Source organism: Podospora bellae-mahoneyi (genome assembly GCF_035222275.1).
Source record: "Podospora bellae-mahoneyi strain CBS 112042 chromosome 1 map unlocalized CBS112042p_1, whole genome shotgun sequence".
Taxonomy (NCBI): domain Eukaryota; kingdom Fungi; phylum Ascomycota; class Sordariomycetes; order Sordariales; family Podosporaceae; genus Podospora; species Podospora bellae-mahoneyi.
The window spans coordinates 3,838,807-3,865,791 of record NW_026946359.1 but is presented as its reverse complement, the minus strand read 5'-3'; the positions used below and the strand labels follow the sequence as shown (position 1 = coordinate 3,865,791).

The 26,985-nt window shown below is 53.2% G+C and overlaps 10 protein-coding genes and 1 non-coding gene across 11 annotated transcripts; 4 read left to right on the top strand and 7 right to left on the bottom strand.

The window, feature by feature from the left end:
- Nucleotides 1-10: 10 nt before the first annotated feature.
- QC761_111890 (uncharacterized protein) lies at nucleotides 11-1,986 on the top strand. Its single transcript, XM_062874472.1, has 3 exons — nucleotides 11-397; nucleotides 457-778; nucleotides 828-1,986. Exons 1-3 carry the CDS (start codon nucleotides 269-271, stop codon nucleotides 1,709-1,711), a joined length of 1,335 nt encoding a protein of 444 aa, XP_062737602.1. The 5' UTR covers nucleotides 11-268; the 3' UTR covers nucleotides 1,712-1,986.
- QC761_111888 (uncharacterized protein) lies at nucleotides 1,913-2,888 on the bottom strand (the record flags this gene model as incomplete). The annotated part of the gene is made up of 2 exons (XM_062874471.1): nucleotides 1,913-2,648; nucleotides 2,829-2,888. 2 exons carry the CDS (start codon nucleotides 2,886-2,888, stop codon nucleotides 2,352-2,354), a joined length of 357 nt encoding a protein of 118 aa, XP_062737601.1. The 3' UTR covers nucleotides 1,913-2,351.
- Nucleotides 2,889-4,412: 1,524 nt separating this feature from the next.
- On the bottom strand, nucleotides 4,413-8,035 carry QC761_111885 (uncharacterized protein; the record flags this gene model as incomplete). The annotated part of the gene is made up of 2 exons (XM_062874470.1): nucleotides 4,708-8,035; nucleotides 4,413-4,646 (listed from the first exon to the last, which is right to left on the bottom strand). Exons 1-2 carry the CDS (start codon nucleotides 5,014-5,016, stop codon nucleotides 4,413-4,415), a joined length of 543 nt encoding a protein of 180 aa, XP_062737600.1. The 5' UTR covers nucleotides 5,017-8,035.
- QC761_111880 (uncharacterized protein) lies at nucleotides 4,745-8,143 on the top strand. Its single transcript, XM_062874469.1, has 3 exons — nucleotides 4,745-5,639; nucleotides 5,820-6,511; nucleotides 6,572-8,143. Exons 2-3 carry the CDS (start codon nucleotides 6,397-6,399, stop codon nucleotides 7,822-7,824), a joined length of 1,368 nt encoding a protein of 455 aa, XP_062737599.1. The 5' UTR covers nucleotides 4,745-5,639; nucleotides 5,820-6,396; the 3' UTR covers nucleotides 7,825-8,143.
- Nucleotides 8,144-9,135: 992 nt separating this feature from the next.
- Nucleotides 9,136-15,311, top strand: QC761_0013020 (putative PKS/NRPS-like protein biosynthetic cluster; the record flags this gene model as incomplete). Its single annotated transcript, XM_062871951.1, has 8 exons — nucleotides 9,136-9,335; nucleotides 9,508-9,769; nucleotides 9,829-10,332; nucleotides 10,425-12,338; nucleotides 12,417-13,563; nucleotides 13,641-14,014; nucleotides 14,077-14,208; nucleotides 14,265-15,311. The coding sequence occupies 8 exons, from the start codon at nucleotides 9,136-9,138 to the stop codon at nucleotides 15,309-15,311; spliced, it is 5,580 nt and encodes a 1,859-aa protein (XP_062737598.1).
- Nucleotides 15,312-16,231: 920 nt separating this feature from the next.
- QC761_0013010 (putative NRPS-like protein biosynthetic cluster) lies at nucleotides 16,232-17,167 on the top strand (the record flags this gene model as incomplete). Its single annotated transcript, XM_062871950.1, has 1 exon — nucleotides 16,232-17,167. One exon carries the CDS (start codon nucleotides 16,232-16,234, stop codon nucleotides 17,165-17,167), a length of 936 nt encoding a protein of 311 aa, XP_062737597.1.
- A 1,952-nt stretch (nucleotides 17,168-19,119) lies between these two features.
- Nucleotides 19,120-19,214, bottom strand: QC761_0013000. The gene has a single exon. It is a non-coding gene; the product is annotated as a tRNA-Glu (tRNA).
- Nucleotides 19,215-19,745: 531 nt separating this feature from the next.
- Nucleotides 19,746-20,653, bottom strand: QC761_111865 (uncharacterized protein; the record flags this gene model as incomplete). Its single annotated transcript, XM_062874468.1, is given in 4 exon segments — nucleotides 19,746-19,823; nucleotides 19,832-20,009; nucleotides 20,108-20,325; nucleotides 20,627-20,653. Coding segments are annotated over 4 exon segments (501 nt in total).
- A 284-nt stretch (nucleotides 20,654-20,937) lies between these two features.
- QC761_0012980 (uncharacterized protein) lies at nucleotides 20,938-21,396 on the bottom strand (the record flags this gene model as incomplete). Its single annotated transcript, XM_062871948.1, has 2 exons — nucleotides 20,938-20,984; nucleotides 21,081-21,396. The coding sequence occupies 2 exons, from the start codon at nucleotides 21,394-21,396 to the stop codon at nucleotides 20,938-20,940; spliced, it is 363 nt and encodes a 120-aa protein (XP_062737595.1).
- Nucleotides 21,397-22,581: 1,185 nt separating this feature from the next.
- QC761_111860 (uncharacterized protein) lies at nucleotides 22,582-23,905 on the bottom strand (the record flags this gene model as incomplete). Its single annotated transcript, XM_062874467.1, has 2 exons — nucleotides 22,582-23,244; nucleotides 23,309-23,905. 2 exons carry the CDS (start codon nucleotides 23,903-23,905, stop codon nucleotides 22,582-22,584), a joined length of 1,260 nt encoding a protein of 419 aa, XP_062737594.1.
- A 1,043-nt stretch (nucleotides 23,906-24,948) lies between these two features.
- On the bottom strand, nucleotides 24,949-26,860 carry PUT2 (1-pyrroline-5-carboxylate dehydrogenase; the record flags this gene model as incomplete). Its single annotated transcript, XM_062874466.1, has 2 exons — nucleotides 24,949-26,616; nucleotides 26,669-26,860. The coding sequence occupies 2 exons, from the start codon at nucleotides 26,858-26,860 to the stop codon at nucleotides 24,949-24,951; spliced, it is 1,860 nt and encodes a 619-aa protein (XP_062737593.1).
- Nucleotides 26,861-26,985: the final 125 nt, after the last annotated feature.

Here is a 26,985-nt window from a genome sequence, read left to right as displayed (position 1 = left end):
GTACGTACTACCCCGGATCATCTTACGCCAACCATCCAAGGCAGTCGCATTTCAACTTCCAACCGCTTCATTGTCCGTCCAAGAGAAGGCATTATTTCTGAGCTGTATCCTTTACCACCGTTTTCCCCGGAATAAGTACCGTGCACCGGCATAGCCGTCATTTTACTGCTTCGACTCCGCGCCCTTCCAATTCTTGGCCTTAGACGCCGATCGTCTTGTTGCAGCCTCGTCCCAACTCGCCGGCCTCCTTGTAATCGAAGAACACACGATGCCTCCTCCTCCTCCACCACCTCCGCCACCGCCGCCCGGCTTTGGAGGTCCTCCCCCTCCTCCACCACCTCCACCCCCGGGAGGCGGTACTTTGCCGGCGCGTCCGCCTGCTGGATTGCCGAATAGGGTGTGTTGGCAGAGAGACCTGGATGTTATGGAAAGCAAATTCACTAACCGTCTTGAAAGGGTGCCTTGCTACAAGACATCGGCAAAGGAAAGGCGTTGAAGAAAACTGTCACGAACGATCGATCGGCCCCAATCATCGGCAAGGTATCTGGAGGCGGAGGTCTCGGCCCATCTTCTCTCGGTGCCCCCCCCGTTCCTGGCCTACCTAAAGCTCCCAGCGGTCTCGCCCCTCCTTTGCCTGGAAATCGTGGGAGAAGTAATAGCGATCAGAGTGATAGACATCAACCGGCACCAAGCACAGATGGACCCCCACAACTAGCTGGCCTATTTGCTGGAGGCATGCCAAAACTGCGCAAAACAGGTGGGGGCGTTGATACTGGTGGTAAGGCGCATCTGATCATGAGTGTTGGGTATCACTAACAGCCATCCAGCAAGTCGAGAGTCTTCCTATCTCTCAGATCCCGAATCTTCCAAGTCAGCACCAAAGCCTCCAACAATATCCGCTCCGAGACCTCCAGTGGGGGCGGCTCCTGGTATACCAGGAAGGCCATCACTACCCAGCACATCGAGCGCCCCTGCTTTCAATCCATCGGCTGCCAATCTCCGAAAAACAGGTCCACCGCCAATTATTGGCAAAAAGCCACCCCCGCCACCTCCGAGTTCTCGCAAGCCTTCGGGAGCCCCTCCACTTCCCGGCGCACCAGCACCCCCTCCTCCGTCCTCGGCCCCACCCCCTCCGTCGTTTTCGGCCCCTTCGCTTCCTCCCGCCCCTCCTCCGCCTCCTCCGTCTGCAGCTCCACGACCACCGCCGGCTCCAGCCCGCTCACAACCGCCGCCGCCGCCTGCTCCAGCCGCGGCCACAAATAATATCTCGCAGAGTATCGCGGCTCAAGCAGCAATTCGTGCGGTATCCAGTGTATCGTCTCCTGCGTTAGCCCCTCCTCCACCACCACCCCCTCCCTCGAACGATGCTCCTCGTTCGCCGGCACCACCCCCTCCTCCTTCAGCGGCGCCAGCTCCCCCCTCTCTAAGCCATACTCCATCCAGCGCTTCAGGTCGAGCGTCTCTACTTGATCCGAGCAATTTCACGCTTGCGCCAAATGGTGGAGGAGCCAAGACCCCAAGCCCAACACGGAATGTGTCGCTATCACACGGTCCAAGTGGAGGTGGCGGTGGTCGCTACGTAGTACAAGACTCGAGGTGGAAGTTTACTAGTGAGGAGAACTTTCCGAAGCCAAGGGACTTTGTGGGAGGCCCAAAGAGGTATCGTGCTGGTCGGGGAAGCAGTGTGCCGCTTGATCTGGGTGCTCTTTAGAATGGGCGGCAGCAGCAGTACGTGCGGGGCTAATATTGGAGAGATGGAGGTGTAGGAGCGGAAAGTCGCGGAATCAATGACTTGGCGGATGACGTGATTATGGTTGGTATGTGAAAGGGAAGCCCAGCGTAAGGTCACTCTCGTGAGGCTGCTTGGCCGCCTTTGGTGGGAGTGTTAGAAGCGACAAGAGAACCCAGGTCACAGATGGAATATCCAAGTGTAGGTAGCATTTTGTCAAAACAATCATATTGAATCAAAAATCGAAAACTATCAACCATCTTGTAAATCTGGTGTATCAGTCATTTCAACAGTTGGACAATGTAGTCATTTCTTCCTCCACCTGTCAGGACATGATCTCGATCCCAGTTATACCCAGTTTCCCCCCTTTCTGCTAAATGGATGTACTTGATTGATTTGAAGTAGGAAAACAAAACGCTAAATAAAGAACAACAAAACGCCTTCCAGATAACAAAACATGCCCTTCCTTGTGTGTGTGCGTGTGTGTGCATAAGAAGACTGTGGAACTTCCTACTTTGGGGGTATACATAACATAAGCCATTCCGTGGAAAAGCAAAAGCAAAATACGTGAGATGGGAGGGTAGAGACTGGTTTTCGATATTTCGAGAAAACAAAATGGCGCCTACACCGGATAATGAGATTGTTTGGGGGGGAAAACCCGGTTTAAAATCGAAAATGGGGTATCATGGTAGCGACTGGTGTTGGTGGTGGTGGTGTTGGGTTCGATATGAAGGAGGGCGGGGACGTGTGAGAGTGGTTGTGTGAGAGTGGTTGTGTGAGCGTGGTTGTGTGAGAGTGGTTGTTTGTGAGAGTGGTTGTATCGTGTTTGTGGTCGATTGTGGGGTAGTGGGTGTGTATAGTTATGTGTAGGTGGTTGTGACTTGTGGCGTATGGGGGATGATATGGCTTTGTTGGGAACCTGTGGGTCGTAGTAGAGTGGTGAGCAGGGTTATGTTCTCGTTATCGACTGAATTTTCATGGAGAAGGAGAGCAGCAGGCGCCTACATTTTGGCTGGGTGAGCCTCTCGTCAAGAAACCCCGTTCACTTGCTACTTCCGGAGCTGTTGGAGGAGGAGGAGGAGGATGTGCCTTTCTTCACTTCGTAGAAGGGTTCTTGCTCATGATGGTTCACCAGGTCTGAGCAAGATTGTTGAGTCATGGTGTTGTAAACCATCTTGTAGAGTGGTGGGGGTGGTGGTGATGTGAAATGGTTGACTGGATGAATTGGGCTGAGTGTGCGTAGGTAAACGAGGTGGACTTTGGGTAGACTTGTGAAGCTGAGATGTTGTGTGATTCCGGATGAATTCACTCTCTCGTTCACGGTCTCCAGATGCCATCTTTATACCCGTGAAAGCCCAATTTTGAGCCGCAAATACATATCTTGATGCTGTCCATCGCCCCACTCGCGGAACATGGTTCACATGAGCGGATCGACCCAGGAGCATACTGCAGATCGACTAGTCCGTTTATTGGCAGGATTTGGTGTTGTTGCATAGAAGTGCGCTCATGCTTGCAGGGTGTGGCATATCCCGACTTTCTTGGATCCCGGAGGGGGCGAGCATGGGAGGGGGGCCAGAAGCAAATCGATCCAGAGAGGGGCTCGCCAGCTGTTCCATTACTTTGTATCTTTTTTGAGCCTCAATTTTGGGAGTCTTGCCTGTCGCCCACCTCTTTCCGGCTCCTCGTTTCTTCCTTCTTTCTTGCTGATGACTGTCATGCATGTAGGTAGTGTAGGTGCAGCATGCAAGCAGCACACATCCGTCCCGGCTTCTCCACGGCTGGACCCAGCATCCCCAGCCGGCGTTCCGAGTTTGCAGCACTGTTGGTTCTTTTGACTGTGAATATTTCGCGAGTAAATACGAGTGATCATCATTCCACAGTAAACAAGGACATGAAATATTAGGGCTCTAGGTAGAAAGCCAGCCTTGGATTGTCTGAGGTAAGCAAGGCCATGTATGTATCTAAAACTGCCTGGCAGGGCTGGAGACATCATTTTGACCCCTTGTCTTGATGGAGGGTAGGTGCTCTATGGGAAGTAGGGGAGTGGAGGGCAGTCGAAGAGGTGCAGGTGGCTGCCAAGCCTCTCGCCGGTCGAGGACGGACCAATGCTTACTCACGTCCTGCTGGAAATAATGTCGTCTGTAGAGCATGTTGGCGACTGAGACGAGTTCTTCTTTACACCTTGAAACTGACCGTTTTTTTCGTTGTTGCGAAGTGTTTTATGAAGGCAAGTGTTTCTATAGACCGAGCGGCGTGCAGGTGAGCGTATTTATATCAAATTACCCCTGGCTACATGCGCATATGCTCGGAGACTGTACTGGCAATACGGGTCTTCTGAATTTACAATTCCCTCTTCGAGATAGTTTCCACACGCTGGGGCTCTTTCGTCAGGGAGCTTAAATCAACGACAACCCTTCACTTACACCAATATAGCTCCATTTCACTCTTAGTTGCCACAAATTATCTCAAAAATCTATGGTGTTGCTGGTTTTCGATTTGGATTGACATCGAAGCTTCTCGAGCTGGCGTGCCAGAAGATATCAGGATGAAACACCGCCGTTCGGAATACCCCTTCCACCTCGACTCAGAACATATTGACCGGCGAGTTTGCCGAGTGCTTTCAATTCTCACGCGACACCATCTGCAGTTGTTCACAGAGTCGGAAAATCTCTCGCCTGAATTCTCATGCACACTCGATGCTACACAACAAGAGGCATGAGGCTCTTCTAGGCTGGTCAAGTCGGGCTCCGATGAATGACCGCCCGACTTCCCCAGTCTCTCGAGAATCGACTGCCGAGAAGCCGTCGAGCACGGGTTTGCCTGCCACCTCATTGGGATGCTGCATTTTGCAACACCAATTCAGATGACCAACCGGTTGGGTTGTCCCCCCGCGTTCTTGTCCAGCATCCCGTAGTGTCTGTAACATCAGATATCGTCGGCAATTATTGCCACGTCAACCGGCGGGCCGAGAGACTGACCTTCTCACATTGGCTAGTGTTGTCCGTGACAAATATCGCCGTGGGGTGTCCGATCTTGAGGTTGCCTTCAAACCATCCTGTGAGCCATCCAGCTTTCGAAGCACGTAAGCCACACCGATCCATCATGATTTGGTCTGTACAAGCTGCCGTGGTGGTCGTGGTTGAAGGACCACCTAGAAACCAAACATCGCCGACCATTGGGACAGGTCTCTGCAGGAGGCTGCAGATGCTTCTGCAGCTGTGCTGTGCTGTAGAGAGACAGTCGGGAGTCAGACCAACTTCCATGATAACCTCAGCTATCCGAGACATCACCCCCTCTATCACATCACCATGTCTTCATCCGAGGAACCCAGACAAACCACTTATTTCTCTGCGTCCGAGTACGTGCAAGTGTGTGTCGTCTGCGCTGAAAGGAAAAAGAAAGAAAACCTCTCGTTCATGGTTGCGGAGCCGGAGCGGGGCTGCTGTCGAGCAGGTGTTCCCCCCGCAGTTTATTTCCAGTCATCTTGTGTTCATCGTGATGACTGCTTGAGGGAGGCTCAACTGTCGCATAGGGCAGCAAATCGATCGTAAGGATTATCCAAGTGTGTGGCATCCAGATCTCTCAGAAGGAAAGTAGGTGAGCACACAATTTCCTAAAGGAGAAGCACGGCAAAGGTGTTTCGACTTGGTGCTGACCCAGGCACGTGTCTGTTCTGGCGACTGAGGGATGTTCATAATGCTGTACATTTCATGATGCCTGAGGACGCCATCCTTGCGCTTATTATCAGGCAAGAATCTTCATCGACGTGACATGGCCTTTTCCGCCTTTCATTCACCCGGCCCGGCACTGGGCGAGAGCCGTCCGGTAACGAGTAGTTGCCTAGATGATGACGTTTTGCGCCTGAATCACATTTCTACGGACTTCTAACTGATGGCAAGTTTGGAATGATGTATGTATGCCACTATCAGTCCATCTACTGATCTTAAACCTCTTGTTATTGCGACCTCACGCAGCTGGTAAGTATCCCAGGTTGCATCTCTACGCAGTAAATCGCTCTGGCATCTTATCGTTATCGCACCTCTTGCCGCGTTACCCCTGCTAATCAACAAACCATCGCGTCATTGGACAGAAGCGTGCCCTGTCCAGCAGACAAGCAAGTGGGGAGGGTTGAGCTGGTAAGCAGCGAATGAGCTTGCAGGAGGGCCAAGGATGACCTCTCCACTTTTCCCGAAACAAGCTAGTCTGGTCACGCCGACCTGCCAAGCCCAACCCACGCCCTCACGGCGGCCACTGGCACGCTCCCGTCTGTTCTGCCAAGCTTCAACCAGCCCGGCGCATGCTCACTCGCCCATCGAGGCTGGAGGGACAAAGAACGACAAAGCCTCAACGAACCTATCGACTATCAGGAATTCAACCTCGCTTCACCAACAGAGTACTCATCCACAATACCTGGCTCCCGGCGTCGCACGTCAACGTCAACGTCAACCCATTCCCCGCACTGTTCGTTTGTTCATCGAACCATCCTGTCAGATAGGTTGTCTCCTTGTTCACGGCTCCACTTTGCACGGGCGGGGACCAGCCAAGGGGGACAGCTATCACCAAACCGGAGCGTGCCGTAAACCAACAAACACGGGGCTACAACTTGACAACAAATCACCAAGCATTGAAAGACCTGTTGTCTATCCAATAAACAGCTTGCGTTTACGATGGGGCCCTACGATTCTCAAGGCGCCGGGCCGGGAGGGCTGTATGGCGATGCTCCGGAGAGCGCGGGGGCCACGGGGCGATCTGACGGGACATCACCGCGTCGCCAATATGATGGTCAGTACTGCATCGAGAGTGATATCCATCTCGCCAATAAACTAACTTTTGAACATGCAGAGTCGTGGGTAGAAGTAGCCTCGCAGCCGTCGTCTTCGTCCTTGTCATCTATCGGAGATGAAATTGTAACTACGGGCCTCAGGGTCGGCACCAACTCGTACCCGCCCAGGCGGAGGAGGTCGCAGCAGCACCGGCCAATGCCCGCATCTTTCGTTATCGGACATCCCTCCAGTCGTGGCGGCGCTACCAGCAGCCAGGAAGAATATGACGAGACGGAGAGTGAAGAGGATAGAGTTATGACGAGCTCAAACGAGGCAGTGCATCCCTCGGCGAATCTGCTGCGTTACCAGACTACCATCCGCCGGGCCATAGATATCGATACTGATAGTGACGACGACGAGAATGCGACCGCCCTTGGTCGCCCGTCAGATGCGCCCGCATTCAGGCCACAGCCAAATGCCTTCTCGCACCCGCCATCACACCTAACCCACCGCCACTCAACCAGCTCAGTACCTCCTCACCACCCACCCCAATCACGGCCTCCCATGCCTCACCGCTCACACACCCGTACGCATCGCGGCCACCCGAATTTCATGTCACCTGCCTACCAAGCCGATCACGACGCCGCGCTTCGTGCTTCACTCACGACTCTGCTGTCGTGTGCTCAGGCTGCTCGTGGTCTTGGAAAGGCCGATGAGAGACGTGGAGCCGGACCCTCAAATGCCGGCATGGGTGGACTCGGTGCAGGGGTTGGTGTCCTGCCAAGCTCGCAACCGATGGAGCTGAGGCTCGTTCCTGAATCGGAGCTCCTGGCCGAAGGCCCACCTCCGCCCTCCGTTGGCGGATCCGGCGGGCCGCCCAAGGCTCCACTTCGAACCGCATCCAACTCCAGTGCTCCCAGTGCCCCGTGCTCCACGTCGAGCAGAGGAAAGGAGGAGCAGCAGGATTCGGTAGAGAAGCACAAGCGTGGCGCAACCAACCAGACAAAATCCTCACGGGCTGTCAAGAAGAAAAAGACCAACTCACCTGGATTCGCCGAAGGGGAGACAGCAACCTTCCTCAGCCCGACGCTCATGACTTGGGTGGTGAGCGCTGGTGTGGTGGTATTGGTTTCCGTGGTAGGGTTTGGGGCAGGCTATGTCATTGGGCGCGAGGTAGGTCGGCAAGAGGGGAATGCGCTGGGTTCCTTAAGCGCTGTTGGTTCGGCGTCAAACACCTCTGCGAGCTGTGGGCGCGAGCTGGTCAAGTCTACATCCGGTGGAACGCTGAGGAGGTTCCGATGGGGCTCGATGGGAAGCAGTGTGACTGCCTAGGACTTTTTCACAGGCAAGAGTGACAGACGGATGATGGATGACAGGACATCTAATGAAGTTTTATGCCGTCGATGATCTTTGATAAGCGGCATTATACACACATGAATGCGCGGTTACGATAACAACGATGAGTATGGGGACCCGGGGTTTTGATTTGTCTTTGATCACATGGCGTTTTCTTTGATACGCTACGGCAACGTTGCTTACGCGTATTTGCTGGTATTATCTTTTAATAGCATTTTGATTTGACTACCTGGCAAAGGAAACAGATAGGAGTTTTGAAATAAACAAATTTGATATTCACATTTTCTACACATGACACATGCCTTACCCATGTTGCAATGCTTACTGAGATGTCGACTGTATACACGATGGCAGTGCTAACCTCAACGACGACCGACATGCCTTTTTACGTTTTTTTTTCTCAAACCAGAGGTCATACCCACTTGGCGACTTCCTGGGCCGTTTCGTTTTACTCTTCTAACCTCAGCAAGAACCTTAGTTTGGACCATGCCATCTCGACCCACTAGCTCCTTCTCATTTCTCTCCATTTTTCTGCCGCTTACAAAAGGTGGGGGCATCGGCTTACAAAGGACCTGCATATAAGAAATGAAACTACTGTCTCACTACTATACCACCCTCCCAAGTTATGATTACTATTGTTTCGTCTCGATCACACGCAAAGACACCCGACAGTGGTATTGTTGCCTTTCCGAGAGGTGAACGACTATGAAGTTATCAACACATGAGTATATCACCGCGCAGTCGTTTGTCTGGAAGAGGTCAAGTTACCGAGTGTGGAGGGGAAGGGAACGAGCGTCTTGGTGCTTGAAGGGGAGATCCGGAGATGTGGCTTTCGGTAGGGGTGGCGACTTCGTGATGGCGTCAGGGGGTTGTTATTGGGGACCAAGGGTGAAGTGTCTTGGGTAGGAAGGAGGATGAGGGGTGTCAGATGAGTTGTTGTGGGCAGATGGCGAGGTTGACGAGCAAGTGGTAGTACAACCTGATGTGTGAGACGGAAGTTCTGCTGTTGATATACAGAATAAAAGACGGGGATTGGCATGAATGTGTTGGACAACCTAGACACGACGTGCGGGCCGATAGACGCGGGTCACCTCACCGGGGGGGGAGGGTCTAACCTACCTACCTACCTGGTAAGTTTAAAAAGCCATTGGTTCTCACTCTTCAGAAAGCTCTCGTTTCTAACCTGCTTGTTGTAGAGGCTTATAGTCGTGTCTTCATAGACCCTTCAACAACCTGGCTATCACCTCATTCTATCAAATCCCAAACACCGCCAGGACTCGAGACACAATGGCAAGCTCCACCAGCAAAGACAAACACCCCAACACCCCAGCCATCATCGGCATGGCCTACCGGGTGCCCGGAGCCATCACCCCAGCCCGTATCTGGGACAACCTTCAGAACAAGGACTTGGAGTACTACCCCAAGTACGCCATCACTGGGACGGGGAATTCCATTCTTAGTAATAGGATTTCGTACATGTATAATCTGTAAGGACCGAGCATGACGGTTGACACGGGGTGTTCGTCCAGTCTGACGGCGTTTCATCTCGGGTGTGAGTCCCTTCGTAGTGGGGAGGCGGATATGGCGGTTTGTTGTTGGGTCGGCACTGCATTTTGGGCCGAATACGTATCAGACTATGACTGATATGGGGTTTCTTAGTTCTGATGGGAGGTGTAGGAGTTTTGATAGGGATGGGGAGGGGTATGTGAGGGGTGATGGGGTTTGTGCGGTGGTGCTGAAGAGGAGGGAGGAGGGGGTTGGGGATGGGGATTGGGTGAGGGCTGTTGTGAGGGGTAGTGGGGTTAATCATGACGGGAAGACGGATGGGATTACGCTGCCGTCGGCGGAGTTGCAGGAGGGGTTGATTAGGGAGACGCATGGGAGGGCGGGGATTGATCCGGATGATACGGGGTATTTTGAGGTGAGTTTGACGTGGTGGTGTGTGGTTTGGATGGGAGCTTACAGATATACATACTTTAGGCTCATGGAACGGAGACCAAGGCGGGCGATCCTCGTGAAGCTGCTGCTATCGGTAAAGTCTTTGGCACGTCTACCCGCACGAGACCGCTTTATATGGGCAGTGTCAAATCCAATATTGGACATTTGGAAGGCGCGGCTGGTCTTGCGGGTATTATCAAGGCGACGTTGGCTATTCAGAATGGCAAGATCCCGCCCAATATGCATTTCCACAAGCCTAGCCCGGAGATACTCTTTGACGAGTGGAAACTCAAGGTTCCCACTTCTGCCCTGGACTGGGTCGAGTCAGATGGAAAGCCGCGCCGGGCAAGCATCAACTGTTTTGGGTATGGCAGTGTGAATGCCCATGTTGTTCTTGAACAACCTCTTGACTCCCCAACTGTCATAGTCAATGGTGTTGACAAGGCCAAGGCGCGGCCGTACCTGCTTCCGCTCACTTCACACTCGGAGGTAGCCGGTGAGAAAGCGATCAGCAACCTCGCCAGTTACCTCAGCAGCAAGAAGGGGGTAATCAGCAGACGCTTATCCGTGATCTAGCCCACAGCTTCTCTACACGCCGCTCAGTGCACAGCAACAGGACCTTTGCTGTCCTGTCACAGGGGGCTGGCGTTGAAGAGCTAGCCGACGCCCTTTCATCCGGGGCATCAAGCGCTAAATGGACTCAACCTCTTGACTGTGAACAGCCTATTCGAGTAGGGTATGTCTTTACGGGCCAGGGTGCCCAGACATATGACATGGGCCGGGAGTTGATACTTCACTCTGAAGCGTTCCGGGCAACACTGGAGCGTTGCGATGAGGCTTTACAGACGTTGTCTGATAAGCCTGACTGGAGGATTGTTGATGAGCTCCTTCATGATGAGGAGGGGTCGCGGCTTTCTAAAAGCAGGTTCTCGCAGCCGGTGTGCACGGCTGTTCAGGTTGCAGTTGTTGACTTGTTGTCTGATTGGGGAGTGAAGCCGTCGGCGGTGTGTGGGCATTCGTCTGGTGAGATAGCAGCTGCGTATGCGGCGGGTGTTTTGTCGCTTGGAAGGGCGATTTTCACGGCGTATTACCGTGGGTTGTACATGTCTGCTGGCCTTGAAGCAGCAGACTGCATCCCAGGGGCGATGATGGCGGTGGGACTGTCAGCAGCTGAGCTAAAGGTTGAGTTGGGGGCGTATGCAGACCGGCTCACTATCACGGCTATCAACAGCCCTTCTAGCGTGACGGTCTCGGGAGACTTGGATGCAGTCACGGAGTTGAAGGAGAAGTTGCTTGCTCGGAAGGCGTTTGCCCGGCAGTTAAAAGTCGAGCAAGCTTTTCACTCGCACCATCTGGCTCCCATGGCTCCACGGTATCAAGCCGCGCTGGAGGGGAGGGAGTTGGTTGTTTGTTCGCAGAAGCCTACCGCTAGGATGCTCTCTAGTGTCACTGCCCGTGTCGTCTCCCACTCCGGGTCGCTCGGGCCGGGGTACTGGGCAGCAAACATGGTCCAACCAGTCCGGTTCTCTGACGCTCTCACTGGAGCGGTTCTGGATGAGGAGGAGAAACCAACAGTGGATATCCTTCTTGAAATTGGCCCTCACCCAGCCCTCAAAGCTCCCGCTAAAGAAGTCCTCAAACTACTCGGGCTAGACAAGACCCCTTACCTCGGCACGCTCTCTCGTGACCGCTCGGCATATGAGTCCCTTCTTAGCACAGCAGGAGAGCTTTTTACTCTCGGATACCCCGTTGATTTACCAGTCATCAACGGCCCTGGCAACCGCCTTGTGGATTTACCAACCTACGCGTGGAACCACAAGAACTACTGGTCTTTGAACCGCCTCACCACTGAGCACCTCCACCGCGAAACACGACACACACTTCTTGGAGTTCCCGTTCCGGGGGGGGCTCATCACATCCCAAGGTGGAGGAATTACATCCGGTTGCGTGTGATCGCTTGGTTGAGAGATCATTGTGTAGATGGGAAGGTGGTTTTCCCCGCGGCGGGTTATTGCTGTATGGCTATTGAAGCGGCGGTCAGACTTGGGGACCGTAGGAACGAAAGGATTGCCGCGGTGCATCTGAAGGAGGTTTTGATAAAACCCCCGCTTGCTCTGAGGGAGGACCATGACGAGGGGGCGGAGACGGTGTTGGAACTGAGGCCTGTGGCGGAGTCGGCGAGGACGTTTTCGGAGGAGTGGTTCGAGTTTGAGGTTTCGAGTTTAGAGGAGGGTCTGGAGACGAGGCATTGCCATGGGAGGATTTGGGTTGAGTATGGCGAGCCGAGGGGGTTGAGGTCGTTGGCAAAAGTGGAGGGGGTGGAGGAGATGAGGGGGAGGTCGGATAGGTATGTGAGTGCCAAGTCGCTGTATGAGAGGTTGGAGAGGCTGGATTTGAAGTATGGGCCTTACTTTGCGCTACTAAAGGGGGATGTTGTCTCTGGACCGGGTCTTGCGGTTGCCGAGTTTGAATTTTATCCGATGGTGTTTCCGAAGCATGAGCTGGAGGAGCGGACGGTGCTTCATCCGACGTTGTTGGATTCGATGTTTCATGTTTTGTTTAGTGGCATTGAGTCGAGGTTGGGGAGGGAGATAACCGAGGCTTTTTTGTCGACGTATATGAAGACGTAGGATATTTCGGGGATATTGGTGGAGCAAGGGGGGAGGGGGGAGAGGAGGAGGTATACGGTGCAGACGAGGACGGAGTTGCCGAGTCAGAGGATGGCGGTTAATCATATTTTGTTGAGGGAGGAGGGGTCGGGGGAGTTGATTATTGAGGCCACGGGGAATGAGGTTACTGCGTTGGGGAGTGATGGTCAGGGGCAAGGGAGGGCGTTGTTTTTCCGGCAGAGGTGGCAGCCTTGTTTTGATTTGTTGGAGGGGGCCGAGGTTGAGGGGGGAGTTGGGGGGCTGGTGAGGTTGTATACCTTTCAGCATCCTACTTCGAGGGTTTTGCTGGCTATGAAATACGCTGAGGCTGAAGCTCTGCTGGCTCATTTGGCAGTGCCAGTCACGGGCCGACCGCTGTATGAGACTCTGCATATTCTGAGCGAGGAAACTCAGTGGTCGGAAAGGTTTGATGTGTTGGCTGGGCCAGAAGGCCGGTATGATCTCGTTATCGTGGGCAAGGACGCTGAGCTTTCTCCTGAGGCACTGCAAATATCACTTGCCAGCAATGCTGTGGTTGTCACCAGCGAGTCTCTTACGGAATGGACACCGGTTGCAACCGCTTCCGAATGGGCCGCTTATCGCCCAGCAACCAACGTCTCCACAGCTCAGATTGACTTGACAGTGATCCTACCAACTGTTTCCTCGGAAACAACACGAGCCATCCTGGAAGAACTCGAGGCATTCCCCTACATCGCCTCAGTTACCACCACCACCATAAACGAAGTCACCGCTCATAATCTCGCCACCAAGCACGTCGTAGTCCTAAGCAGCCTTGACAACCACCCAAACCCCATCGACCCCCCCTCAGAATGGTTCGGTACCCGCCATCTCCCCACCCTTGAAAACATCACCCTCATCTGGCTCACCCTCGGCGCAACAATCCAATCCACCAACCCCTCTCACGCCAAAATTCTCGGCGTCCCCCGCGTGGCCCGCAACGAAAACCAAGCCTCTCGCCTCCTCTCCCTCGACATCCAACCCTCCACCTCTCCCGCCATCATCACAAAACAGATCCTCCCCTGCCTGTCAACCGCCTCAGAAGAGGACTTCTCCCTCCACCACACAACCCTCCACATCCCCCGCATAGAAGAAGACCTCCCCCTCAACCGTAAACTCCCCTCCGGCCTTGGCAGCCTCTCCCAACCCTCACCTTACAATTCCCACCCCTCCTCGCCCTCCGAGTAGGCAAAATCGGCCTCCTCGAAACCCTCCACTTCGTCCCCCTCCCCCAACACAACACCGCCCTTGGTGATAACCAAGTCCTCATTCGTGTCAAAGCCTCCGCCCTCAACTTCCACGACCTGACTGTAGCGTTGGGGATAATCCAAGACTACAACATGGGCAACGAATGCGCGGGTATCATCACCGCCATTGGCGCCTCCGTTACTAACCTTTCCCCTGGGGACCGGGTGGTAGCTTACCGTCCTGGCCAGGGGGCACATCAGACTTTTGTTCGTCAGGATAGTGAGATGTGCGTGAAGATACCTGACACAATGTCATTTTCTTTGGGGGCGAGTCTGCCCGTCACGGTGACGACGGCGTTTTATTCGCTTTTCACGGTTGGACGGTTGGAAAGGGGAGAAACGGTTCTGATACACAGTGCTGCTGGGGGTTTGGACAGGTGGCGATTCAGATGGCGAAAAATATCGGGGCGAGGGTGCTGGTTACTTGTTCGGAGGGGAAGAGGGGGTTGATGAGGGAAAGGTATGGGATGGGGGAGGGGGAGGTGTTTAATTCGAGGGATGATTCTTTTGTGAGGGGGGTGATGGAGGCTACGGAAGGAAAAGGGGTGGATGTGGTGATTAATAGTCTGGCTGGGAAACTGCTCATGCCACGTGGGGGTGTTTGGCGCCGTTTGGGAGGTTTGTCGAGATTGGGAAGAGGGACATACATCAGAATTCGAACTTGGGGATGGATCCGTTCAGAAGGAATGTCAGTTTTGCTTCGGTAGATATGATTTTGGTTTATGAGTTGGATAAACCTCTGGCGGCGAGGTTGTTGGGGGAGACGTTTGAGATGGTGTTTTCTGGGGAGGTGAGGCCGCCTGAGAGGTTGTTTGAGTATTCTTATGGTCAGGCGGAGAAGGCGTTTCGGTTGATGCAGCTGGGGAGGTATACGGGGAAGATTGTTCTTACTGTTGATGAGGAGGAGGAGGAGGTGGTGGTGATGGTTGCCCCGCCGAGTTATGATCAGAGGCTGTTATTCAAGAGGGGTAGGACGTATCTTTTGGTTGGGGGGCTGGGGGGGCTGGGGACGGCGACGGCGGAGTGGATGTATCTTCGTGGGGCGAGGAGGTTTGCGTTCATGTCCCAGTCGGGGGATCAGAGTAATAATGGGAGGAAGACGGTGAATTGGCTCAGGTTGAGGAAAGCTGAGGTCAGTGTTTACAAGGGGGATGTGGGTGTTTTGGCTGATGTTGAGAACGTCGTTCGGGAGATTGGTCCTTCGCTGGCTGGCGTTTTTCATATTGCGGTTGTGCTACAGGACGGCATGATCAGGTCGTTGTCGTTTGATCAGTACCAAACCGGGCTGCCCACCAAGTGCACCGGTGCGTGGAATTTGCACACAGCAACGTTGGGCATCGACTTGGACTTTTTCGTCTGCTGGTCGTTGGTGTCGGCCATCTGCGGTAACAAGGGACAAGGAGCCTATGTTGCCGCCAATGCGTACATGGATGCCTTCATGCGCTGGCGACGGGAGCAGGGCCTTGTCAGAACGACTACGAATCTTGGTGCTGTGCCCACGAGGGGCTTGGTTGCTGAGAATGAGCTTGTCAGGAAGAGCCTCGACAGAAACAAGCTCGATATCCTCACGGAGCAAAAACTCATGTTTTTGATGAGGAAGCAGTACAGCTGAAGAAGCCTGATGCCGCCACAGATGGCCTCGACTGGCATCAGCTGATTGTCGGCGTCAACACAAAGGAGCCTGATGATTGATGGTCGGAGCGGTCCGTCTTCCGCACACTGTATGCCACCAGATCGTATGGCACCGGGGCCGTCAGCGGTGCTGCAGCTGGTCAAGTGAGCACGGCAAGCCTCCTCGCATCCGCAGGGAGCGTTGAGGACAAGATTGCCGTCTTACAGCAAGCGTTCACCCAGAAAGTGGCAACAGTCTTGAGCACACCAACAGAGAGCATTCTGCCAACCAACCCGTTATCATTCTATGGCCTCGACTCGATCGTGGCTGTCGAGTTCCGGAAATGGTTCAAGGAAACTGCCGAAGTTGACCTTTCGCTGTTTGATATACTTTGTGCAAATTCCATTTAGGGGCTGGTCGAAAAGGTCGTGGCGTCGATGCCTGTTGCAGCAGTATCTTCGAGCGAAGAGCGTGTGAAGACAGGTTCGGGTGAGAAGCAGACATTAGCGAGTGTTATCAATGGCCAACATGATCAGAGCAGGAAGCTGGATCACATCCCGAGACTCCAAACGTCTGGTCCGCTGCCAGTGTCAACTCACCAAGCGAGAATGTATGCTCGCCATGTCCGCGCCGAAAACAAGTCTCAGATGAACCTATGTGGTGTCCTGCGCATTAGTGGCCACCCAGATCTACCTGCACTAGGAAAAGCCTTCCACGAGACTGTACGACGGCACCAAGCGCTGAGCACAGCATTCGTCTAAGACGGCAACCGGCTCGTTCAGTCACCATCCCCAGAGCCGAAATGCCGTCTGGTCATTGAGGACGTATCCTATACCACATCCCCTCAAACAGAGCTCCAGATCATCATCTCACGTCTTCGAAACCAACAACTCGAGATAGCCAAAGGCGAAGTAGCAACTATGACCCTCGTTAGAACATCAGAAACCGAGTACTTTGTCATCTTCATCGCCCACCACATCTGCTTCGACAGAGCCAGCTTCACAATCCTCTCAGATGACTGGATGGACCTCTACGACGCGATCCGCTCCAGTCGAGACCTCGACACGGTCCCCTCCCCACCCATCATCTTTGCGGACTTCGCCCAATGGCACAACACCCTCCTCAAGTTCCCACCAGCCCTCGCAAACCTAGACTTCTGGACCCAAGAGCTCACCAACCTCCCAACCGCCGGCACCCTCCTCCCCTTCGCCCAGCGAAAAACTCGCCCCTCAACCTGGCAAACCCACCGCCGTCACTTCACCAACCAACTCCCCTCCAAATTCTCCAAACGCCTAAAGCGCATCTGCGCCCACCTCTCCTCCACCCCCTTTCACTTCCTCCTCGCTGCGTGGCGAGCCTACCTGTTCCGGCACACCGCCGACAAAGATTTCACAATCCTAATGCTAGAAGGCAACCGTCCCCACCCCGACGTCGAGTCTGTGATCGGTTGCCTAGCTAACGTCCTCCCTCTCCGCTTCAACAACGACTGCTCCCTTCAGACACCCTTTGAAGATGTCATAACCTCCGCTCGGGACCTCACGCTTGAGGCGTTGGAGCATGCGGAGGTGTCGTTTGATGATATTGTCGATCGTGTAGTTGGAAAGGAAAACAGACCAGAGGGGTATATGCCGCTGGGGCAGGTGGTGATTAACTTCCAGATGCATGGTGGTGCGCCGTGGGAGTATAGGCATGCTGATTTTGAGGTGGGGGTTCATCGATTGTATAATATTGGACATCCTTGCGAGCTGGTGCTGGAGGTTGTGGAGGGGGGGGAGGGGGAGTTTGGGTTTTTTATGCAGCATTGCAGTGCGCTTTATCCGGATGAGATATGGATCGGTTTTGGGAGGGTTTTGTGAGGTTCGCGGAGAGCGTGGTTAGGGATCATAGGCAGGTTGTGGGTGAGGTTTGAGGGGGGTCTTTTGGGGGGTGAGTAGGAAGTCAGGGGCGAGTGTTGCCGTGAGGGATACGGGCTTTTCATCATAGAAACAGACATGGTGTATGTCAGCTCAAAACCACACCATGACTCCCAGTGACAACCATAGACTCTGTTTGTTTCTTATCATGATATTGTAGCCTCCCAACTTACTTGTGTTACCCAACGAGACAAGTAGTGAAGTGTATTTCCATCCTCTATCAAAGTTCGGTTCACGTCATCTACCTACCTCTTTGGGTGGTGTCACTACCTCCTAACTTCTTTCTCATTCTCCATTTGTCTAGCTGCTATCTCATTAGACGCGGGACTCTTGACCGGTAGCAATAATCTTGGATGGTAGGCAAGTGACGAAGTTGTACGACCGGGCAGCCTCGCCTTGCCTTGCGATGCTATTGGTGACGATCACACCTGAAGGAGGCAGTCATTCATCCCATGGCTTCCTCTGCTTGCAATATAAATAGGGGCTTTATTTCTATGGAAAGTCAGGTTTATCTTTTACCCTCTTTTTTCGTAGCGTCGTCCATCCATCCATCTGTTTACTTTGGTGCTAGTAACTCTTGAAAACATTCCAGCCCATTTCAAGTCTCTTCTCACAGAACCAGAGACAAACACCTGCTCATCATCTTGACGATAAGTGTTTGGTACTGCGTAAGTAAAACCCCCGAGGACATTCCATCTAGTCCTAACCTGCCACCAGTCTCCCCGACTTGATCTTCCCATCCATGAATTAAAAGTTGAGCTTCACCCCCAACTAACCACCTACCAACTATACACAGGAAAATTGCCTCGACGGCCCCTATAATACCGTCCTCGACATATACTGCGCCAACTGCAACGCCCCACGCAATTCATACTGTAACCGTCCAGTGTGTGCCCCCTCGGCGGTCGCTATTTCAGCCGCCCAGAAATGCCGCCGTCACAACCACCTCCTCTCCCACGACCTGCTCCTCCTCCTCTTCTTCGAGTTACCCGCGCCAAACATCGAGTCGATGAGAAGGTCACTCACTTTGACCTGCGGGTGATGGTTTGTTTGTGCGTACCTGTAGGCAGGGCAGGGCACCTAGTTTTGACTGTTCGCAAGTTATGACGTGAGCAACAGCTCGGTCTTGTGTATCTAGCTCACAGGTTGATTTCATCCGAGACACAGATGAATATGATCTACTTCCTCGTTTACTGTTGCCGTGCTCTCTGTACAAGACCTCATCTATGATCTTCAGTCTCCCTTTCCGCATTCTTTACCTGTCAAGGAATCAACATAATATTTGCCAGATAACATCAACACCCAGCCCTCAATGTTGTATCTTGAGCTGAGTATAGTCGTCTGTAAGGGCATGTACTAAAAAGAGGCCCCCCTTACCCGTGGTCTAATAGTCGTCAAGACTGGGTACAGAGTCAGTGGAGCTTTTCAAGAGGGAAAAAAAAACCAGGAAAAAAACATACAACACCGAGGATTCCCCAGTGGTCACCCACCTGAGTACTAGTTCGGCCCTTCAGCTGTTTGACTCGGGCAGAGCGGACGGGATGCCGTATTTTCAGCTGGGTGTGGTCGTATGTGCTTGTTGAGGTCTGAAGATGGGATTATGTTTGGACGATTAGACCAGCACTGGGCATGCTCCGGTGGTTTGAGAAAGCACCAACTTCAAAACATACCAGCGATACAGCTTTGGGTGTGTCAGTAATCGATAGACAATCAGAGCAGGAAGACTGTGTGTGGTTTGTAGAGGTACAAGTTTGAAAGGCACATCAACCGTCTCAAAAGTCCGGGAGCATTTCTCACTGCACCAAAGACACACACACTCACAATGTTATTTATGTATGGCAGGAGAAAAGAACAAAACGGAAATCTAATGCAAAAATGCAAAAAGAATGTTGTGACTCGGATACCGGGAGTCGAACCCGGGGCTGTTGAGAGAGAGGCAATCACTCCTGAGAAGTGAGAGTCAACGATGTTACCGCTACACCATACCCGATGGAGGATGGTTCCGATTGGATTGATGAAAGCAGTAGTGGGTTGTAACATTATGATGGAAGGCTTGTCCCGGCCCAAGTTGTGGGTGGAAACAAGTTTTTTCCGTCTTGGTGGGGGACGGCTGCCAGTTGTTGTTACGTACTGGCATCAAGGTCAGGGATAGCCTCACTTCGCACTTACACGGAAAACCTGGGGACAGAAATGTAAGCCAGAAAACAACACACAATGTCCATTTTCTCTGCTCATCTCATCTATCCCAAACACAAACCTAAACCCATCGTATATTATACATAGGCATCCATCCTCAGCAGGAGGCGATCGCAGTCAAGCCAACAACCAAGAGCCGCGATACTCAGTACCGCTGTTCCTACCATGGTGATAATCCCATCCCACCACAACAGGAACCCCCTCTCCAGCCGCTGACCCAACAACAACACCAGTCGAGCCTGTTTCTGATGAACCAACAAGATCCATCCCAACAAAGCCCACTGCACAACCCCCTGACGAAACCCCAACTCCAAAAAGCACCAGATCAACCCACTTCCCAACCACAAACCCTATCAATATCCCCAAAGCCAGAATCAACAGGCAAACCGTGAGCGTAAGCGAGCTGCTAACCTCTCTTTCAACCCAGTTCTGCCTGAAGCTCATCTGCCCAATCCGCATGTAAAACATCTCTTTCCTCTCCTCCTTCACCTTCCCTTCATGACTACTACTATACCCATAAACAACCCCAAACAAATCCGGCACCAACTCCACACTCTCCTTTGGCCGTGACGTGGGTTTCTCCTCAACCCTTGGTGAGAAAAATTGTCAGGTCAGGGTCATTTATTGACTTTTTCCATCACAACATCGTCAGCAACAATAAGAACAGAAAAGTCAAGGAGAGCTTACAGCAGTGTCAACGAGACATCACCCTGCAGCCTAGCCTTCAGCTCAACCTCCACGTCAAGGTTAAGCCCAAGCTGAAGCCTCACAGGCTTGGTGTCAGCCAGACGGGGCAGCACAGCAGGGTTGGACAAGCCGCCAGCCTGGGCGAGCTGCTTGTTGTTTCTGCGGCGGCGACGGCCGCGCGAGTCGACCGACGAGACGTCCGAGGCGGAGTCGTCGAGCTAATGATTTCTCACGTCAACACATCGTTCGCGTCGGGCGTCGAACAAAAGCAAGAGAGAGAACAAAAAGATTTACCTGGCGGCGTAAGTCAGCAAGTAGCTTCTCTTGTGTGTTATTGTTTGATGATGATAATGGCTGTTGTTGTTGTTGTTGTTGTTGTTGTTGTCCACCAGCACCAAATCTCTCCCCAGCTCCCATACCCCTATCATACGTGGGACGAGAGGGGGGCAGAGGGGGGAGATTGGTTGGGTTGGGGAATGGGGAAGGGGCAGCAGAGGAAGAAGGAAAGGGAGGAGCAACCTTGGGCATGACGGGGTTGGAAGCCATTTTGTCGTTTGAAGAAGAGCTACTACTCAAAAAGGATGTGTCTTGGTTGATCGTGATACAAGTCAGCGACTGCAAGAAACTGTGCGAGTGCTGGGCGTAAAAGACTGTCGGCCTGCGTTTGCGGGATTGCTGGACGAGGCGGAGGGGACGGGCTTTTCCCGAGGTGAAGACGGTGCGAGAAGGCTTTGCTGATGATGATGGTTGAACAAGGGGTGGTGAGACTGACTGCTGCCGACGAAAGGATGTGTCGGTGGGTGATCTGCCGTCTTCTTCTTCAAAGTCGTCTAACCGATGGTGATGGTGGTGATGGGCGGCTCGCGCAGGTAACGGTCTAGAAGGGAATGCCGGCTTCTTAGGACCGAGTCGATAATGAAGATAATCGTTGGAGCCGGGAAGCGGCGGGAGGGTGCGCGGGGTAAATGAGTACCTTGAGGGCGAAGAGAGGGAGTCTTGACGACGACGATGATGTTGTTGATGATGCTGGAGAGAAGCTTGAACGCTTTCCCCTGGCCGGTGAACGGGAAAGCGAGGGAATGTACAAAGGTGAGAATACCGCTGCTGGGGTTGATCCACGCCGTGCGGCTCCTGTAGTAAATGGGTTGGTCGGACTTCCAGAGCCGACGAAGAACAAAACTGAAGTGAAAGTTGTTGTTGATAGAAGCTGGTGCTTGCTGATGCTGAGAGGAGAGATGAACACAAAACAACGAGGGAGATCCACGGTTATATACCAGATCCATCAACATCTTCCTGCAACCTCCAAACTGCTCATCCCCATGCCATCACTCCCAAAGGAGAGTCAGTCACATCTTCCACTGGACAGAGTACCTCGACCTAGACCCCTGCCAAGACGACCTTTGCCTTCCTCCCCCCCCATATCCGCCAGTTACATATCCCCCAATCGCCTCATTTGCAACCTGAACAAAACCCCAGCCTTACTTCAACTCCTACGTCAACGTTTGTGGTCGTCTTCCTCTGTCGATGTTTGTTTGGAGTCAGGGGTGTCACGTGCCACCAACAAGGGGCTACCCGCAAGCGACAAGGCTTGTCTTGCTTGTGTAAGCTTGGGCACGGCACTCCCAAAACAAGCACTCGTACGATCTCGGATGAAACCCCAGACTTTCACTAATCGCCACAGACGTTAGAACTCAGACGCGTGGGACGATTTCCCATCGGAATCGTCAGTCATCCTGCCTCTTTGACCCTCAAGTCCCCCCAACACCTCCAACCTGCAACCATCCATCCTGAGTTATGTTGATGCAACGGATTCCTCCATTGTGAAGATCCCCCTTTTTTTCGCAACATGATAAACAGCCAAAACATCAACTCGAACGATTTTCTCTAGGCGGCGAACTGTATATCGTTGACATTTATCTTATCCTCGGGTCATCATAGCGTATCCTCAATGTACACAATATCTCGGTGCGATTGTGACCGAAAGAGCGAGCAGCTTGGATTGAGTTGCGAGTCAGATACCGAGTTCGCGCGCCAGAAAAGACCATGCATCTACCTAACAAATACCGACTTCAGACGACCAACAACAAAAGAGAAATCTACTAGCAAAACATCACAAATAGTTAGCCACCCAGCCAATTACACAAAACAGTAAACACCTTCCTGATCCCAGCCAGCCCCTGTTTTTTTTTCGTCCCAGAGATAGGGAGCGTACATCATTATCAGGCCACACACCGGGCTCACTTTTGTTTCTACTCTTGATGAAACATCTTGATTGTCCAACTTTGGTTGCCAACACCGTCCTTTCATCCAGTCATCTCCATTGGGTCATCAAGCCCCGAAGGGTCACCATTCCCAGTCCATCTCAGCGGGTCATCCATCCCAAACCTCACACAGGGTCATCACTCCCCAAAGGGTCACCAATCTCAACCCATCTCAACCACCATCAATCCCACCTTACCACTCCCCCATCAAGTCTACGTACTCAACAAATCCCTTACACTCATCCCCCGCCCCCTCTGCTCCCCATTCCCATTCCCATTCCCATTCCCACTCCCCCCACCCCCACCCCTCCCCCTCATCTGATTCAACATCAACAACGCAGCCGTAGCCTCCTGATCCAGATCCCTCGGCCCCAGCGCCGGACTAGTCAACTGCGAACCCAGCCCTCCACCCCCATACCCATACCCAACCCCCTGCTGCGGCCCAAAAGCTGGACTCGTCATCGCCGACGAAGTCCCATAGACACTACTACCCCCTCCCCCCCCAAGCGAGAAAGACCCAGACCTATAATGATCCGTGCCCGTAGAAACAGAAGAAACAGACCCGTGCCGATTCCGGGATTGATCCAGCGGCAGCAAAGCAGGAGAAATAGACGGCAACCTCGAGTGAGGGTGCGACACAGTAGGCGTAAACGCCGGTGATGGAGCCGCCGAGGTAGATGATGAGGGAGATTGCCCTGACATTTCCACGTCTTCGGGGGAGGAACTTGACGGGATATACGGTGCGAAAACTGGGGAGGGGAGGGTGTTGGTGGTCGGGGTGGGCGCGTTTGCTTCTGATTCAGATTTTGTGTTGCTGCGTTGGGCTTTGAGCTGGCTGACGCAGTCTTCGAGGTAGCGGACGTATTCGATTGAGGCCTGGGGACAGGTATGTCATTAGTGATAGGAAGGAAAGGGGAGGGAAAAAAAGGGGACATATTACCTGTAGAATAGCCAGCTTGTGCATCTCCCCAGTGCAAGCTGGGATCAAGCTTTTGAGAACGGCAAACTCCTCATTCATTTTTGATCTTCTTCTACGTTCGATGAGGCTGTGGGCTGTTTTTCTTGCGATTTTCCTCCCTGCGGCGCTCGTGGAGGAGGGTTGTTTTCTCTTGGTTCCGGCTGTGGTTGTTGTGGTGGTAGTCGTGGTAGTAGCACTGCCGGCTGCGTTGTTGGACTTGGAACTGCCAGCTGCAGCAGCCGTCCTTGTCGTCGATGTTGTCGACACTGCCGTCTCCTCCTTGGGCTTCATCTGAATGATCTTGCGAGACCTCGTCGGGGGAGGCGGAAGGACAAACTCATCCTTCGCTAGGGCAGGCTGAATAGCAGCAGCAGCCGTCCGCCTTCTTGACTTGACCGTCTCGCTGGCTTGCATTGGAAATACCGTCTGGGATGAAGATGCTGCCGCGTTTGTCGGTTTGGCAGCTATAGCTGGAGGAGGCAGTTCAAACGACGTCTGAAGCGACACTATCTTTGATCCATCCTTCCCTTTGATGTCGGTTGAGGAAGCCGGAGTCGGGGGTAATGTCGTTCGAGGCATATTGAATGACCTGATCTTGATTGCGACCCGAATGAATGTATGCGTAACAAGATGAAAGGTAAGGCGCAGGCGTAACAAGTTGGGGACCGATGCTCCGGGACGAAACGTGCTCAGCACTGGTGATGAAAGAAGCAAGGAAAACGAGGCCTTGACGGCAATCACAAGGTTACAGTATGGAATCGTCCATGATGGAAAAAAAGATCAAGAATGGGATAAATAAGTTGGTTGTTATATTGAAGATCCGGGGGAAGGATAAGCACACGAACAAGACCCTGTATAAAACCAACCAGACCGCCAACCTGAGTGTGAGCAAGCAGCGGGAAGCAGGCAAGGCAGATATCGGGAGGGAGCTCAACTGCGAATCTGCGACACCGTGCCCACGCCCGCAAGGTTGCTATCGCTGGCTGGCTGGCGAGGAAAGAGAGCAGCACAGTCGCGTGCTCAGCTTCACGAGTCCCGATCCTTTCTGGGCAGCACGGGGTGGAATCCGCCAAGTTGATTGGCCGGCTACCACTCGTGTCAAGTCGGCTGTGTAGTTCACCCCAGAGCCAAGCATTTTCTACAAGAAACCAAATGGGGTGTCATCGACTTGGCAAGATCATAGCTCCCATTTTCTGTACAGGGCCTGTCGATCATCCATCCCCTGGAAACCATCAGGGTCCACGAGGGCGTTCAGAGCATCTCACTCGCACGACCATCAAAAAGAGGCTACCATTCAGTAGTAATGATGCCCGTCTATCTCCCAACGGCTCGGGGCAACTGTAACCCTTTGCCCGGTGATGCACTGAGGAAGGGAAACAACCCATCCAATGCCTCACACATGTGCCCGGCAAACCTTCACAGCATGCTCCACCCACCATCGTGGACCGTCAATATAATTGTGTAACCGTTTTTGATTATCTGTATGTCAAAGCCATCCTACCCAAACCCCCTAACGAAGAACTAGAAGCTTGTCAATGTTCGTTCCGGTCGTAAATGTCACCATCTACCAAGTCTTCCAATCAGATGGCCGTGTCAACCCTCGCACATGCTCCCCCTCCAGCTCACACCTCATTGCTCGGATATGCCACCTTTGTCGTGGCGTTAAACTCCTCCTTGATACTCCTCATGCTCACAAACCTCCCCAAAATGGCGATACTCCCTGCCTTGTCGTTGGTGCCGCTCGCCCTGCTCCCTCCAAACGGCTGCTGTCCAACCACTGCTCCCGTGCTCTTGCAGTTGATATAAAAGTTACCCGCCGCATTCCTCAACTTCTCCTCCGCAAACCTCACCGCCGCCCTGTCAGCCGCAAACACCGACCCTGTCAACCCATAATCCGTCGCCCCATCCACAACCTCGCACACCTTCCCAAATGCTTCAACCGGATCAGTCGTGTCATCATAGACATAAACCGTCAACACGGGCCCAAACAGCTCCGTAGAAAACAGCTTATGATCCGGCTTCTTGGCCAAGTAAATAGTAGGCTTAACAAACCACCCCTTCGACCCATCATACGTCCCCCCCGTAAGCAACGCCAACTCCTCATCCCCATTCGCCTCATCAATCGTCCTCGCCAACTTCTTAAAACTCCCCTCATGAATAACCGGCCCAACAAAACTCTCATGCTCCCACGGGTTCCCAACCGTCAACCTCTCCGTCTCCTCCACCAACCTCCCCCTAAACTCCTCCCACCTCGACTTGGGCACATACAACCGACTGGTAGCACTACACTTCTGCCCCTGGTACTCAAACGCCCCCCTGACAGTCTGCACAACCGCATTCTCCAAATCCGCCGAGCTGTGCACCAAGTGAAAGTTCTTTCCCCCCGTCTCCCCCACAATCCTGGGATAACTCTGATACCTCCCCTCCGCAACTCCCTTTCCAATCTCCCCATACAGCTTCCTAAACACCGCCGTGCTGCCCGTGTAATGCAACGCCGCAAACTTTCTATGCGCCAGCACCTCTCTCGTCACCTCCTCCGGATCCCCAGGCACAAGCTGAATCACCTCCCTAGGCAACCCAGCCTCCACCAAAATATTATAAAGCAACCAGTTACTCGCAATTGCGTAGTCACTCGGCTTCCAAATAACCACATTCCCCAACAGCGCCGGCAGACCCGGTAAATTCCCCGCAATGGCCGTGAAATTAAACGGGCTCACCGCGTAGACGAACCCCTCCAGCGGGCGGTATTCCACTCTATTCCACACCCCCGGACTGTTATGTCCCGGTTGCTGGGCGTACAGCTCCTCGGCATACTGGACGTTAAACCTCAAGAAATCCACCAGCTCCGCCGCGGCGTCAATCTCGGCCTGCCACGCGTTTTTCCCTTGGCCTAGCATCGTTGCTGCCATGAGGGGGTAGCGGTATTTAGTCGAGATGAGATCTGCTGCCTTGAGGAAGATGGCTGCTCTGTCGGCGAAGGGGAGGGAGGACCATGACTCTTGCGCGGCGAGGGCGGAGGAGATGGCGGTGCGGATGTTGGTTGGGGAGGCGAGGGAGTAGGTCGCTACTGGGGTGGTGTGGGAGGAGGGGGAGTATTGGGTTGCGGTGGACTCGGTGGTGATCTGGTAGGGGGGTGTTGAATATTGGTAAGTGGAGGAAAAGGAGGATGGGGTAGTACATACCTCTTTCCCTCCAATCACAAGAGGTACCTGCAACGGGCCCTTCTTCTGGAGGGCTTCCACTGCTGCTGCGAGACCATCTCTCTGTGCTGAGCCTTTGGCGTAGTGGTGCTATGCCTGTTAGCTATTTCCCATCATTCCAGACCACCAGTGACAAACATACATTAGGCTCATTAGCCACCTTGGGGATCTTGAAACTCGCAATCGTCGACATCCTCATCGAACTCGTAGACAACAATCTCGGTGCAGTAGCTGACAACAACAACAACAACCTAGGTTTCACCCCAGAAAAAGCAGCCCGAGTAGTAATACCAGAAGAAGAAAGCGAAAACCTTCCCAGCTGCCGTGACGCCATTGTCCTTTATCAATCCAAAACTAGCTCTGCTTCGTTGGTTCCGATCAAAAAGATGAATAATAAAGGATGCCAACCACCGGTTTGAATCGGCGAAAGAGACAAACACCGTCTCTTTTTAATCTGCC

Bases quoted from the DNA above. Each gene is read 5' to 3' on its own strand.
- QC761_111890 (XM_062874472.1), top strand. From the start codon at position 269: ATGCCTCCTCCTCCTCCACCACCTCCGCCACCGCCGCCCGGCTTTGGA. The intron at 398-456 runs GTGTGTTGGCAG...CCGTCTTGAAAG, and splicing joins CTGCTGGATTGCCGAATAGG to GGTGCCTTGCTACAAGACAT. The intron at 779-827 runs GTAAGGCGCATC...ACAGCCATCCAG, and splicing joins TGGGGGCGTTGATACTGGTG to CAAGTCGAGAGTCTTCCTAT.
- QC761_111880 (XM_062874469.1), top strand. From the start codon at position 6,397: ATGGGGCCCTACGATTCTCAAGGCGCCGGGCCGGGAGGGCTGTATGGC. The intron at 6,512-6,571 runs GTCAGTACTGCA...TTGAACATGCAG, and splicing joins ACCGCGTCGCCAATATGATG to AGTCGTGGGTAGAAGTAGCC.